At 47.4% G+C, this 14,834-nt stretch overlaps 1 protein-coding gene across 7 annotated transcripts in view; it reads left to right on the top strand.

The window, feature by feature from the left end:
- Window positions 1-14,834, top strand: part of NBEAL2 (neurobeachin like 2) — a 134,789-nt gene that overhangs the window by 54,030 nt on the left and 65,925 nt on the right. For all 7 annotated transcript variants that reach the window (XM_063452839.1, XM_063452840.1, XM_063452841.1 and 4 more), the window contains one exon: window positions 8,517-8,675. In XM_063452839.1, coding sequence (XP_063308909.1) covers window positions 8,517-8,675 — 159 coding nt within the window. The remainder of the gene's footprint in view (window positions 1-8,516; window positions 8,676-14,834) is intronic.

Below are 14,834 nucleotides of genomic sequence, written 5' to 3'. Positions count from 1 at the left end.
ATAATAAACCGTATTCCTTGTAGACCAGTTCATACCAATTGCAGACCGTATTCCTTGTAGACCAGTTCATACCAATGGTAAACCGTATTCCTTGTAGACCAGTTCATACCAATTGCAGACCGTATTCCTTCTAGACCAGTTCATACCAATTGTAGACCGTATTCCTTGTAGACCAGTTCATACCAATGGTAAACCGTATTCCTTGTAGACCAGTTCATACCAATTGGAGACCGTATTCCATGTAGACCAGTTCATACCAATTGTAGACCGTATTCCATGTAGACCAGTTCATACCAATTGTAGACCGTATTCCTTGTAGACCAGTTGATACCAATTGTAGACCGTATTCCTTGTAGACCAGTTCATACCAGTGGTAAACCGTATTCCTTGTAGACCAGTTCATACCAATTGGAGACCGTATTCCATGTAGACCAGTTCATACCAATTGTAGACCGTATTCCTTGTAGACCAGTTGATACCAATTGTAGACCGTATTCCTTGTAGACCAGTTCATACCAATATTAACCGTATTCCTTGTAGACCAGTTCATACCAATGGTAAACCGTATTCCTTGTAGACCAGTTCATACCAATTGTAAACCGTATTCCTTGTAGACCAGTTCATACCAATTGTAGACCGTATTCCTTGTAGACCAGTTCATACCAATTGTAGACCGTATTCCTTGTAGACCAGTTCATACCAATTGTAGACCGTATTCCTTGTAGACCAGTTCATACCAATTGAAAACCGTATTCCTTGTAGACCAGTTCATACCAATTGAAAACCGTATTCCTTGGAGACCAGTTCATACCAATGGTAAACCGTATTCCTTGTAGACCAGTTCATACCAATTGTAGACCGTATTCCTTGTAGACCAGTTGATACCAATTGCAGACCATATTCCTTGTAGACCAGTTCATACCAATTGTAGACCGTATTCCATGTAGACCAGTTCATACCAATTGCAGACCGTATTCCTTGTAGACCAGTTCATACCAATTGCAGACCGTATTCCTTGTAGACCAGTTCATACCAATTGCAGACCGTATTCCTTGTAGACCAGTTCATACCAATTGTAGACCGTATTCCTTGTAGACCAGTTCATACCAATTGTAGACCGTATTCCATGTAGACCAGTTCATACCAATTGCAGACCGTATTCCATGTAGACCAGTTCATACCAATTGCAGACCGTATTCCTTGTAGACTGTGGCAAAACTAGCCACTTCTGGACTGTAGTTATTCAAGGTTGTCCGTAGGCTGAATATGTACTGTGTATTTTAACCTGTGTATGTACCGTATTGTGGCCGTTCGCATGCTGGCAGCCGTATGCTGCCAGCACGCCAAGCATTCATACGACGAAACACGGCTATCCTGGCCGTTCGCCGTACGAGTACGGGCTCCCCAGGTCGACCACACATTCCCAAGTCGTGTGGTACCCATTCACCGATTGCAACATTGTTGCAATCGGTAATTAAGGGCTCTCCGAGGTGGCCGTCGATCCACTACCGACCATGCGGCGGTCGGCCATCTTGGATCCTTTGTCTCTGCAGCGGTGTTCGGTCGTCAGGAGCCTGGAACTGGAAACGGCTACTCAATGGTCCGAACACCGCTGGACTTCTAGAGCGTTCGGGAGTTCCGCGTTCGGTACATTATGTGTCCCGTACTTATTCGGTACTTTTAAACCCACTTTAATGTTTAACTGTATTATGTGTGGCGTTCGGTCAATTCAGCTGGGATCAGAGCGCTATTCTCACAAAGTGGGCGCTCCGACCCCAGCTATCTACCGAACGTTCGGTTATTCCGAAGTATCGAATATTGTGTGAATTATAGATTTTAATGTCAATTGTCGGTTTTGCTGCACGAGGGGATAATCCATTTAATCGTCCATTTTAGTGGGAGTATCCTTCTCGTGCAGCAATGCCTGTTGGGAAAGTCACAGTGCATGTTGGGAGAAATCCCCTGGAATTACTGTATGGAAACCCCTTGCATGGGGAACTGTATAAATATGCTGCCTGTGAATAAACCGAGTTAGTTGACTCCCAAACTGTGTTTCGTCCGGTTATTGGGAGGATTGGGAATATTGCATTGCTTTCTACTCTGACTGTGGATTTCCTAGATGTACCAACGGATATCGTATGCTGATACATTGCATTCCGTTACAATTGGTGGCAAGCGACGGGATCCGAACCTTACAGCCGAAAAAGCAGCGTTCGTGGAAACTGGAACGACCGAACAAGGAAAGCAAGGGCAATTCGTATGGAGATTGATTATACCATACTAAAGCGACAAACTTTAAAAGAGCTACTGGAAGCCAGGGGTAAGATAGCCAGCAACAAGTCTAAGGCTGTGCTGATCGCTGAACTGATGGAGGGAGACCGAGCCCGCAGCGCTACACCCCCACCAGCCAAGGAAGAGACCCCATTCCAAAAAGAGCTGCGAACCAGGTTGGAGTTTTTACCGCAACCAGTACCGCTGGAAATACTGACCGTAATGGTATCAGATGTACAGGATTATCTGATGGCGACCAGCACACCAGCAACCCCGCCTGTTACTGCCTCCACCTACGGACAGGTAAAGCCCAAAGTCCCACATCACGCCTTTAAAGCGTTTTGTGAAGAAAAGGACGAAATCGATGGGTATTTGCAGGACTTTGAGCGGCTGTGCGATCTGCACGATTTGGAGCCCGCCGTATGGGTGCCGCTGCTGGCAGGCAAATTATCGGGTAGGGCAGCGGAGGCCTACCGTGCTGTACCCTGAGAGGACAGTAAGGATTACCCTAAAGTAAAGAGGGCAATCTTGGAGAGGTATGCTATTACCCCAGAGGCATACCGGCGGAAATTCCGGGGCTTGCGCAAGCCTGAGAAAGATTCTCATGCAGAATGGGCGCACAAGCTGGACCAAGCATCGCTAGGCTGGATACAGGCCAGCAACGCCACTAACATGGAGGAGTTGAGGCAGTTAATGCTGCTGGAACAATTTTTTAATGGTTTGTCCCCAGAAGCACAAGAATGGGTGAGAGACCGGAAACCCCTCACCCTACCCGAAGCCGCTAAATTGGCGGATCAACATTTTGATGCCAGGAGACATCACGGGGCCCAAAATAAGGCTCTCCCTCGGATTACAGGACCACCTAATAATTTTACCCCTACCGGCCCCACCGCACCCCTACACAGGCCGGCACTGAATACTCCACCAGCCCCCTCCCGATACAACGGCAGGGCTAACATTCAGTGTCACACCTGCAAGCAGTGGGGGCACATTTCTCGAGAGTGCACCCAAAACCGGAGCCGGCAAGCTTGGAATCAGGTGCGACAAAATTTGGCACCCAGGGCTGCTGCGCACCATTATCAGGTAGCACCCGCCACCCAAGACGTGCTGAGCGCTCAAATTGAGGAGCCTCTGGGGGTGCTGCACGAAGTAATGTCAGTCCGAGCCACCGACAACCGACAGCACCATCGGCAGCTAGTGACCCTGGAGGGAAAGGAGGTGCAAGGGCTCCGGGATTCGGGAGCCACTTTAACTTTGGTTGCACCACATTTGGTACCAGGCGCAACACACACTGGCGGCTCCGTGGCAGTACGGGTGGCCGGGGGAGCAGTATACCGGCTACCTACTGCCAAAGTTCATTTGGATTGGGGTGTGGGAGAGGGGACCGTAGAAGTAGGGCTGATGCAGAATTTACCTGCCGATGTTGTACTGGGGAATGACTTGGGCCAAATGACTTCCGCTTTTATTCCCCAGACTCCGTACCAGGAGGCCCTGCCCGTAACCACCCGGCAACAGGCTCGCACCACGGCTACACCAACGCACTCTGAGGCTCAGGTAAGAGACCATGTTCCCCAACTGACCCCCATGTCCTGGGATACCCCGACTACCTTTGCGACCGAAGTCCAGACCGATCCCACTCTCCAAGTATATAGGGACCGGGCACAAACCGACCAAGCAGGGTTAGAGGGGGAGCGGTTCATCTGGGAGAGAGAGCTGTTATACCGTGTCACGGCCAAAGATGTGGGGGGGTCTGTCACCTTAACTAATAAACAACTAGTGGTACCCCAGAAGTATAGACAGGAGCTGCTGCGAATTTCTCATGACATCCCCTTGTCAGGACACTTAGGGATGACCCGTACCCGATACCGTTTGACCCATGCCTTCTTCTGGCCCGGGATCTCTCAGGACGTGCGCCAATATTGCACCTCCTGCGACGTCTGCCAGCGGGTAGGTAAACGAGGGGATCGCCACAAAGCCAGACTATGCCCCCTGCCCATCATAGCCGAACCCTTCAGCCGAGTAGCAGTGGATATCGTAGGTCCCCTGCCAAAACCCAGCCCCTCTGGCAAAAGGTATATCCTAACGGTAGTGGACTACGCCACCAGATACCCCGAAGCCGTGGCCCTCTCTAATATTCACGCTGAGACCGTAGCCGAAGCATTAATGAAGGTATTTTCCCGGGTAGGTTTTCCCCAAGAGATAATCTCGGACCGAGGTACCCAATTTACGGCCGAAGTTACTCAACATATGTGGAAGGTGTGTGGCATTAAGCCAATCGTTAATTCCGCCTACCATCCCCAGTCCAATGGACTATGTGAGCGGTTCAACGGGACGCTGAAGCAGATGCTTCGGACGTTCGGGGAAACCCACAAGGACTGGGAGAGGTTTCTGCCTCACCTACTCTTTGCCTATAGAGAGGTCCCCCAGGAGTCGACAGGCTTCTCCCCGTTTGAGCTACTGTTTGGGAGGAGGGTGCGAGGACCCTTGAACTTGATTAGGGAACACTGGGAGGGAGAGAGTACCGCTAATGAAACCCCTATCGTATCATACGTCCTGGAGTTCCGGGACCGTCTGGAGGCGCTGACTCAGGCTGTACACACCAACCTCCAGGCGGCCCAGCAACGCCAGCGACGCTGGTACGATAGAGGAGCCAGGGACCGCAGCTTTCAGGTGGGACAGAAGGTTTTGATCTTAAAACCCGTCCGCACAGATAAGCTGCAGGCCATCTGGCAAGGCCCATACCAGGTAGTGGAGCAGCGATGCGACACTACCTATGTGATCGGCCCCTGCTCAGGGGTAGGGAAGAGACGCATGCTTCACGTAAACATGCTCAAGCCCTACCATGAGAGGATAGAGGATGTGACGGCAATCTGTGCCTCCTCCTTAGAGGATTAGGAAAATTTACCCTTACCCGACCTACTAGAACCCGAGGAGCAGATAGAGCCCTCCCGGGGAGTTCAGCTGGGGGAGCGGCTAAGCTCCCAGGAACGTGCCCAGGTACAGGCGCTGATTGTCGCCAAGGGGACTACCTTCTCCAATTTACCTGGATACACTCCGCTAGCCACCCACCGAGTGGAGACCCCGGGGCAGCTCCCTATGCGCCAGGCTCCATATCGGGTTCCAGAATCCGTCCGTACCCATATGAAAGCCGAGCTAGACGAAATGTTGCAGCTAGGGGTTATCGAACCCTCCGATAGCCCCTGGGCATCGCCGGTAGTCCTGGTACCCAAAAAGGATGGCACCACCCGATTCTGTGTTGACTACCGGAGGCTAAATGACAAGACGGTGTCTGACGCCTACCCGATGCCCCGGATAGACGAGCTGTTAGACAAGATGGCACGGGGCCAGTATCTCACTACCATTGACCTGTGTAAGGGATACTGGCAAATTCCCCTAGCCGATGATGCCATCCCCAAGTCGGCGTTTGTCACTCCGTTTGGCCTGTACCAGTTCAAGGTCATGTCTTTCGGAATGAAAAACGCTCCGGCTACCTTTCTTGGATGGTAGATCGGCTACTGGATGGTTTTCAGGAGTATGCCTGTGCCTATCTAGATGATATAGCCATTTTTAGTCAGACCTGGGAAGACCACATACACCACATAGGGGCGATCCTAGATCGCATTTGGGAGGCTGGGTTAACCCTAAAACCTAGCAAGTGCCACATAGGTATGGCCGAGGTACAGTATCTAGGCCACCGTGTAGGGTGTGGGCAGCAGAGACCCGAGCCAGCAAAGATTGAGGCCGTAGCCAAGTGGCCTACCCCCAGGACTAAGACCCAGGTGCTGGCATTCTTAGGGACAGCCGGCTATTACAGAAAATTTGTCCCTGACTATAGCACCCTCGCCAAACCCCTAACCGACCTGACGAAAAAGAACCTTCCCCGACTGGTTGTCTGGGCCCCAGAGTGTGAGCAGGCATTCCAACAAGACTGCTCTCACCAATGCTCATGTGTTAACTGCTCCTGATCCAACTAAAAGATTTCTTGTTCACACAGACGCTTCAATGTTTGGATTGGGGGCAGTACTGAGCCAAGTGGGAGCCGATGGCGGAGAACACCCCGTAGCCTACTTAAGCCGCAAGTTGCTGCCCCGTGAAGTGAGCTACGCCGCCATCGAGAAAGAATGCCTGGCCGTGGTGTGGGCCCTTAAAAAGTTACAGCCCTATTTGTACGGACAACCTTTTTCCTTACTCACAGATCACAACCCGTTAGTGTGGCTAAACCGTGTATCTGGAGACAATGCCAGGCTGCTGCGCTGGAGCTTGGCGCTGCAGCCCTTTGACTTTACTATCCATTACCGGCCAGGAAAACAAAACGGTAACGCTGACGGGTTATCCAGACAGACTGAACTCGAGAAGTGATCTGTGAGTACTCTCCCGGACATCCCCAAGCCGATCCGTTGGGATCAGACTGTGTATGCCGGCTTGGTTCTGGGGGAGCATTGTGGCAAAACTAGCCACTTCTGGACTGTAGTTATTCAAGGTTGTCCGTAGGCTGAATATGTACTGTGTATTTTAACCTGTGTATGTACCGTATTGTGGCCGTTCGCATGCTGGCAGCCGTATGCTGCCAGCACGCCAAGCATTCATACGACGAAACACGGCTATCCTGGCCGTTCGCCGTACGAGTACGGGCTCCCCAGGTCGACCACACATTCCCAAGTCGTGTGGTACCCATTCACCGATTGCAACATTGTTGCAATCGGTAATTAAGGGCTCTCCGAGGTGGCCGTCGATCCACTACCGACCATGCGGCGGTCGGCCATCTTGGATCCTTTGTCTCTGCAGCGGTGTTCGGTCGTCGAGAGCCTGGAACTGGAAACGGCTACTCAATGGTCCGAACACCGCTGGACTTCTAGAGCGTTCGGGAGTTCCGCGTTCGGTACATTATGTGTCCCGTACTTATTCGGTACTTTTAAACCCACTTTAATGTTTAACTGTATTATGTGTGGCGTTCGGTCAATTCAGCTGGGATCAGAGCGCTATTCTCACAAAGTGGGCGCTCCGACCCCAGCTATCTACCGAACGTTCTACCGTTTTGTTTCCGAAGTACCGAATATTGTGTGAATTATAGATTTTAATGTCAATTGTCGGTTTTGCTGCACGAGGGGATAATCCATTTAATCGTCCATTTTAGTGGGAGTATCCTTCTCGTGCAGCAATGCCTGTTGGGAAAGTCACAGTGCATGTTGGGAGAAATCCCCTGGAATTACTGTATGGAAACCCCTTGCATGGGGAACTGTATAAATATGCTGCCTGTGAATAAACCGAGTTAGTTGACTCCCAGACTGTGTTTCGTCCGGTTATTGGGAGGATTGGGAATATTGCATTGCTTTCTACTCTGACTGTGGATTTCCTAGATGTACCAACGGATATCATATGCTGATACATTGCATTCCGTTACATAGACAAGTTCATACCAATGGTAAACCGTATTCCTTGTAGACCAGTTCATACCAATTGTAGACTGTATTCCTTGGCTGAGAATTTGCTGCTGATAACGGAGGTTTTTGGCACCATAAGCACTTCAGTAACCCTTGTACCCCTCCCCCACCCGCCCTTCCACCATCATAGTTAAAAATAAATAAACATATACTACATTTAGAATGATAACACTCCAGGGACTTGTTTTTAGGATAAAAATAAAATTCAGAAGCGAAGCTAACTTAAAAGCGAAGTTTTATTTTTATCCTAGAACCAAGTATCTGCTATCATTGTAAATGTAGTATGTGTAGTATGTTATCTGTGGATCAGCTCCGGGCAGTTAAAACATCTCGACCCTGGAGTGCAGGTACCTTAAATTCATCAAGGGGCATCATTAGCCAGCCTGGCTAATAGGCTAATGATGCCCCACTGATGCTGCCGGAGGTGGAGATACACCACTGGCAGCCAAGGGATTAAACTCTGTATATGCGCCATATCACTGCACATACAGACACCATGACCACTTCAAATCACTCATGGCGCTTGAAGTAATCCTTTAATGGAAGTGCATCTGACAGCTTATCAGCGTTTTAAAAGGAGTGGGAGGAATAGGACTGGCTGAGAAAGTCCAACCACCGTCCTGGTCCTTGCCAATACTGGTGATTATCAACAAGCAGTAGATAGCCTTCATGGGGATCAATCACCAATAAACTGTTTTAGTGGATTATTGATGATTTATCTCTGTATAGACCGTTTCTGATGAAATATTGATCTGTTTATACTCAATATCTGTAACTGATCCTAGCTCTCTCCATCCTCTCCAGGCCAGAGGAATCTGAGATCCCCGTGCTGCCGCGGGATGTTCTCCGCGTACTAAGCCAGCAGCTGGGTCATTGCACGGCGGATATTGCTGGTGGGAATAGCGGAGACGGCAGCTTGCACCAGGCGCTCCTCCTGCTCAAATTCTTCATCATCATCAGCAGGTAAGGAAGTAGCACCCATTATATACGGGTTACACCCCTAAAAAAACAATGTGCCGCGATTAGGGAATCTTAATATCACTGCAGCAGGAAGCCGTGAAAATGTTTAACAAATAGAATATCCAGAAAATGAACAGGACAGTGACTGGTTACTAACAGGAAGTAGATTAACAGGACAGTGACTGGTTATTAACAGGACAGTGACTGGTTATTAACAGGACAGTGACTGGTTACTAACAGGAAGTAGATTAACAGGACAGTGACTGGTTACTAACAGGACAGTGACTGGTTACTAACAGGAAGTAGATTAACAGGACAGTGACTGGTTACTAACAGGACAGTGACTGGTTATTAACAGGACAGTGACTGGTTATTAACAGGACAGTGACTGGTTATTAACAGGACAGTGACTGGTTACTAACAGGACAGTGACTGGTTACTAACAGGAAGTAGATTAACAGGACAGTGACTGGTTATTAACAGGACAGTGACTGGTTACTAACAGGAAGTAGATTAACAGGACACTGACTGGTTACTAACAGGAAGTAGATTAACCGGACAGTGACTGGTTACTAACAGGAAGTAGATTAACCGGACAGTGACTGGTTACTAACAGGAAGTAGATTAACAGGACAGTGACTGGTTATTAACAGGAAGTAGATTAACAGGACACTGACTGGTTACTAACAGGAAGTAGATTAACCGGACAGTGACTGGTTATTAACAGGAAGTAGATTAACCGGACAGTGACTGGTTACTAACAGGAAGTAGATTAACAGGACAGTGACTGGTTATTAACAGGACACTGACTGGTTACTAACAGGAAGTAGATTAACAGGACAGTGACTGGTTATTAACAGGACACTGACTGGTTACTAACAGGAAGTAGATTAACAGGACAGTGACTGGTTATTAACAGGACACTGACTGGTTACTAACAGGAAGTAGATTAACCGGACAGTGACTGGTTACTAACAGGAAGTAGATTAACAGGACAGTGACTGGTTACTAACAGGAAGTAGATTAACCGGACAGTGACTGGTTACTAACAGGAAGTAGATTAACCGGACAGTGACTGGTTACTAACAGGAAGTAGATTAACAGGACAGTGACTGGTTATTAATAGGAAGTAGATTAACCGGACAGTGACTGGTTAGTAACAGGACACTGACTGGTTACTAACAGGAAGTAGATTAACCGGACAGTGACTGGTTACTAACAGGAAGTAGATTAACCGGACACTGACTGGTTACTAACAGGAAGTAGATTAACAGGACACTGACTGGTTACTAACAGGAAGTAGATTAACCGGACAGTGACTGGTTACTAACAGGAAGTAGATTAACCGGACAGTGACTGGTTACTAACAGGAAGTAGATTAACAGGACAGTGACTGGTTATTAACAGGACACTGACTGGTTACTAACAGGAAGTAGATTAACAGGACACTGACTGGTTACTAACAGGAAGTAGATTAACCGGACAGTGACTGGTTACTAACAGGAAGTAGATTAACCGGACAGTGACTGGTTACTAACAGGAAGTAGATTAACAGGACAGTGACTGGTTATTAACAGGACAGTGACTGGTTACTAACAGGAAGTAGATTAACCGGACAGTGACTGGTTACTAACAGGAAGTAGATTAACAGGACAGTGACTGGTTATTAACAGGACAGTGACTGGTTACTAACAGGAAGTAGATTAACAGGACAGTGACTGGTTAATAACAGGAAGTAGATTAACCGGACAGTGACTGGTTACTAACAGGAAGTAGATTAACAGGACAGTGACTGGTTATTAACAGGACACTGACTGGTTACTAACAGGAAGTAGATTAACCGGACAGTGACTGGTTACTAACAGGAAGTAGATTAACCGGACAGTGACTGGTTACTAACAGGAAGTAGATTAACAGGACAGTGACTGGTTATTAACAGGACACTGACTGGTTACTAACAGGAAGTAGATTAACCGGACAGTGACTGGTTACTAACAGGAAGTAGATTAACCGGACAGTGACTGGTTACTAACAGGAAGTCGATTAACAGGACACTGACTGGTTATTAATAGGAAGTAGATTAACAGGACAGTGACTGGTTACTAACAGGAAGTAGATTAACAGGACAGTGACTGGTTACTAACAGGAAGTCGATTAACCGGACAGTGACTGGTTACTAACAAGAAGTAGACTAACAGGACAGTGACTGGTTACTAACAGGAAGTAGATTAACAGGACAGTGACTGGTTATTAATAGGAAGTAGACTAACAGGACAGTGACTGGTTACTAACAGGAAGTAGACTAACAGGACAGTGACTGGTTACTAACAGGAAGTAGATTAACAGGACAGTGACTGGTTATTAATAGGAAGTAGATTAACCGGACAGTGACTGGTTATTAGGAAGTAGATTAACAGGACAGTGACTGGTTACGAACAGGAAGTAGATATATACTGCTCAATGTAATGGTCACATACCTCCAGTGTGAGCTTCTGTGTTCCCTACTAGCCTCGCAGCCTGAGTTTGTTCAATATGTCTCACCAGCCAGTCACTGGATGACGTGATAAATAGCTCTCACAACTATCAGCCAGCCACTGGATGACGTGGTAAATAGCACTCACAACTATCAGCCAGCCACTGGATGACATGATAAATAGCTCTCACAACTATCAGCCAGCCACTGGATGACGTGCTAAATAGCTCTCACAACTATCAGCCAGCCACTGGATGACGTGCTAAATAGCTCTCTCAACTATCAGCCAGCCACTGGGTGACGTGCTAAATAGCTCTCACAACTATCAGCCAGCCACTGGGTGACGTGCTAAATAGCTCTCACAACTATCAGCCAGCCACTGGATGACGTGCTAAATAGCTCTCTCAACTATCAGCCAGCCACTGGGTGACGTGCTAAATAGCTCTCTCAACTATCAGCCAGACACTGGATGACGTGCTAAATAGCTCTCACAACTATCAGCCAGCCACGGGATGACGTGATAAATAGCTCTCACAACTATCAGCCAGCCACGGGATGACGTGATAAATAGCTCTCACAACCTCATATCCACACTCTGGACACTATTCGTGAAGTGATTTATTGAACAGGCACGCTATGAATACAGTACATGAGGGGTACAGATAGGGTTCCGCAGTGAGATTTTGGAAACCAATTCAGAGGACCGGGAAAGCGTTCACCACCTGTACTGAGATTTCTAGTCTCTGCAGAGCAAATGGATGAGGGTGATGAGTCGGCTACTCTCTCTATAGTGGGGGAGCCCTCTCCATCTTTAGGTACATATGGATAACTATCCTCTTTCACTACCCACCTGGCAAAAGACTAGTATCTTTGTCACCAGGGGGCAAAGCGTCACACACTGCAATGTTAGTGGGCACCGGAGGTATTGCCTGACTCCTGTGCTTCACGACTGGTAGCTCTAGCTGTGGCTCCCTGATGGAGCTCTGCAAAGTTTAGCTTGGCTACACTGTCAGTCAGAAAGGCCATCTGTAAAGCAAGCACAGAATTAACCCTTTCAGTTCTGCTAACAATGCCTTTTAGTAGCATGTACCCCTCAAGGTTGATAACCCTTTGTGTTTTGTAATCCTTTTTTTTTTTTTCTCCGAGACTTAACCTCTTTACCCCCTTAAAGACCCACATTTCCTCTTGCTGTTAGTGTCCATAGAGTTAACCCTTTATGTGGACATACTCCTGCTGTTTTATTTCAATAACTCTTTATTAATCTCCCTTTTCGTATAGTCGTTACCACATCCTGAGCTGGGGGATTTTGCCTCATTGGGGTCCCTAGGTAGCGATCTCCTAGGGTAGGAGAGTGACTTTGTGAAATAATCTCCCACATACACATGCCATACGGGTACATTTTATTTAATAGGCTTTACAACACCATAGCATTGGCGTCGACATACAATTATATATATATATATATATATATATTACCGTATATTTATATATATTTTTTCCCATGAAGAACAATTTTGAAAAAATTAGATGTTATTTAAAATTGATAAAGGAATAGCAAATTGTAGGCAAAAATAGTTAAAGTGGGCACATTCTCCGCGATTTTTTAATTTGGCTATTCTGGTCTGCAATTTTGTTTGGTCTGCAATTTTTTCATTTGGCTATTCACCTCCCCCCCATGTGTTCAATGCTATCTTTAGTGCTTTATATATTACACGTGGCAGTTAACATACCCAGCCCGGTCATCTATGGTGTGTGAGTGGGTGGGAGGTGTGGGGAGTTGTGTATGTAGGGGGGTGAGGTGTAGTGTCGGTGTGTGTGAGGTGTGGGGAGTTGTGTATGTAGGGGGGTGAGGTGTAGTGTCGGTGTGTGTGAGGTGTGGGGAGTTGTGTATGTAGGTGGTTGAGGTGTAGTGTCGGTGTGGGGAGTTGTGTAGTGTCGGTGTGGGGAGTTGTGTAGTGTCGGTGTGGGGAGTTGTGTATTTAGGGGGAGAGGTGTGGGGAGTTGTGTATGTAGGGGGGTGAGGTGTAGTGTCGGTGTGTTTGGGGAGTGAGGTGTAGTGTGTGGGGAGTTGTGTATGTAGGGGGGGTGATGTGAAGTGTCGGGAGTTGTGTATGTAGGGAGGGTTAGAGGGGTGGGTGTGTGTATGTAGGGGGATTAGGTGTAGTGGATTGTGGGGTGGGTGTGTGTAGTGGATTGTGGGGTGGGTGTGTGCGAATCTCTCGTCTTTCCAGGCCCAGATTGTCGCAGCTCAAGATCTTGGCTCGTTTGTTATTCAAATCCTCAGCGCCTCAGCGAAAAAGGCCCTTTGTTTCCAAGGAAACCATCCCTAGCTATGGCAGCTGAACGCCTGGCACTTAGGGGAAGGTGGGGTGATTTAGTAATAAGCCCCCAAGCATTGTGTTAGTGGCCCCCCCATTTGAAAAGATTACACAAGAAGTATTTCAGGATTTCTTTTTTTGGAGAGAGATGTTTTAGATTACAGGTTGTCCCGGTTGTGGCAGCCCGGCCTGTAAGAGACCAATGAGCAAAGCTCTGGCCTGAGAACTCGTCATTTTGCAGTAATTGTTTCCTGGAAGAAATCTGGTCTAAATGTCGAACCTCTCTGCGTCTCCTATCCCATGATCCTTTGCTGTGAGATGCCTTTCTATGGCGCTGTCTTGGGAGCTTCTGTTAATTTTCACTTGCAGCTAGTGGAGGACATGCTGGGGGAAAACTGCCAGATGTTCTCTACTCTTGTTAACAAGTATTCCTATTAAGCATATATTATGAGTACATTATTCATTGTCCAGGGAGCTGACACTTTGTGTAGGCAGCGCATGCAGACCCTTGTTACTGCACCCTGGCTGTCCCTGTTCCCTCACTGTCTATTCGCTGTTGGTTCTTGCTCTCGATGGCAGCTCGCTATTGGTCGCTTGCTGCATCCTAGAGGTGTGGCCCTGTGTGCAGGCCCTGGTAATGGAGACTGCCATGGCATAGGATGTTGTCATTTTGGGAGTACTGTTTTTGTGATAAATTTGCCTGAGATGAATTGAGGATAATTTGCATTTAGTTCCCTGGCAATGTTACATTGTCTGTCTACATAAAGCTTAAAGATGAGAAATACGCCCCCTATGAGCAGTCACATGCGTAGCCGCCTGCTCCGAAGTGGTGTTTGTGACTTCTTTCTAATTATTCTGTGCCCTATACATTATGCCATACTGGGCACATTGTGTGCAGAATGCCGTCACGGAGTGCCATGCCCATATGTGCCCCCCTTGTTCGCAAATCATGTTTGGGCTGATAAGAAGATTGTGCTTGTCCCATTCTGAATGTAATAGAATGAGGCGTTGTTATTAATCTGTGGGGAAGTGTTGGTGTCTTTTTGGGATATGATACTGGAACTCTGCTATAATACAGTGTGATATATAGTGATACAGAGTGCTATAATAGTGTGATACACTATGCTATAATACAGTGTGATATATAGTGATACGGAGTGCTATAATAGTGTGATACACTATGCTATAATACAGTGTGATATATAGTGATACAGAGTGCTATAATAGTGTGATACACTATGCTATAATACTGTGTGATATATAGTGATACAGAGTGCTATAATACAGTGTGATACAGTATGCTATAATACAGTATAATACAGTGTGATACAGTATGCTATAATAGTGTGTGATATATAGTGATACAGAGTG

Source organism: Pelobates fuscus, chromosome 4 (assembly GCF_036172605.1).
Source record: "Pelobates fuscus isolate aPelFus1 chromosome 4, aPelFus1.pri, whole genome shotgun sequence".
NCBI classification, from domain to species: Eukaryota; Metazoa; Chordata; class Amphibia; order Anura; family Pelobatidae; genus Pelobates; species Pelobates fuscus.
Note: the sequence above shows the minus strand (reverse complement) of the source record. Positions and strands in the feature narration are given on the sequence as shown.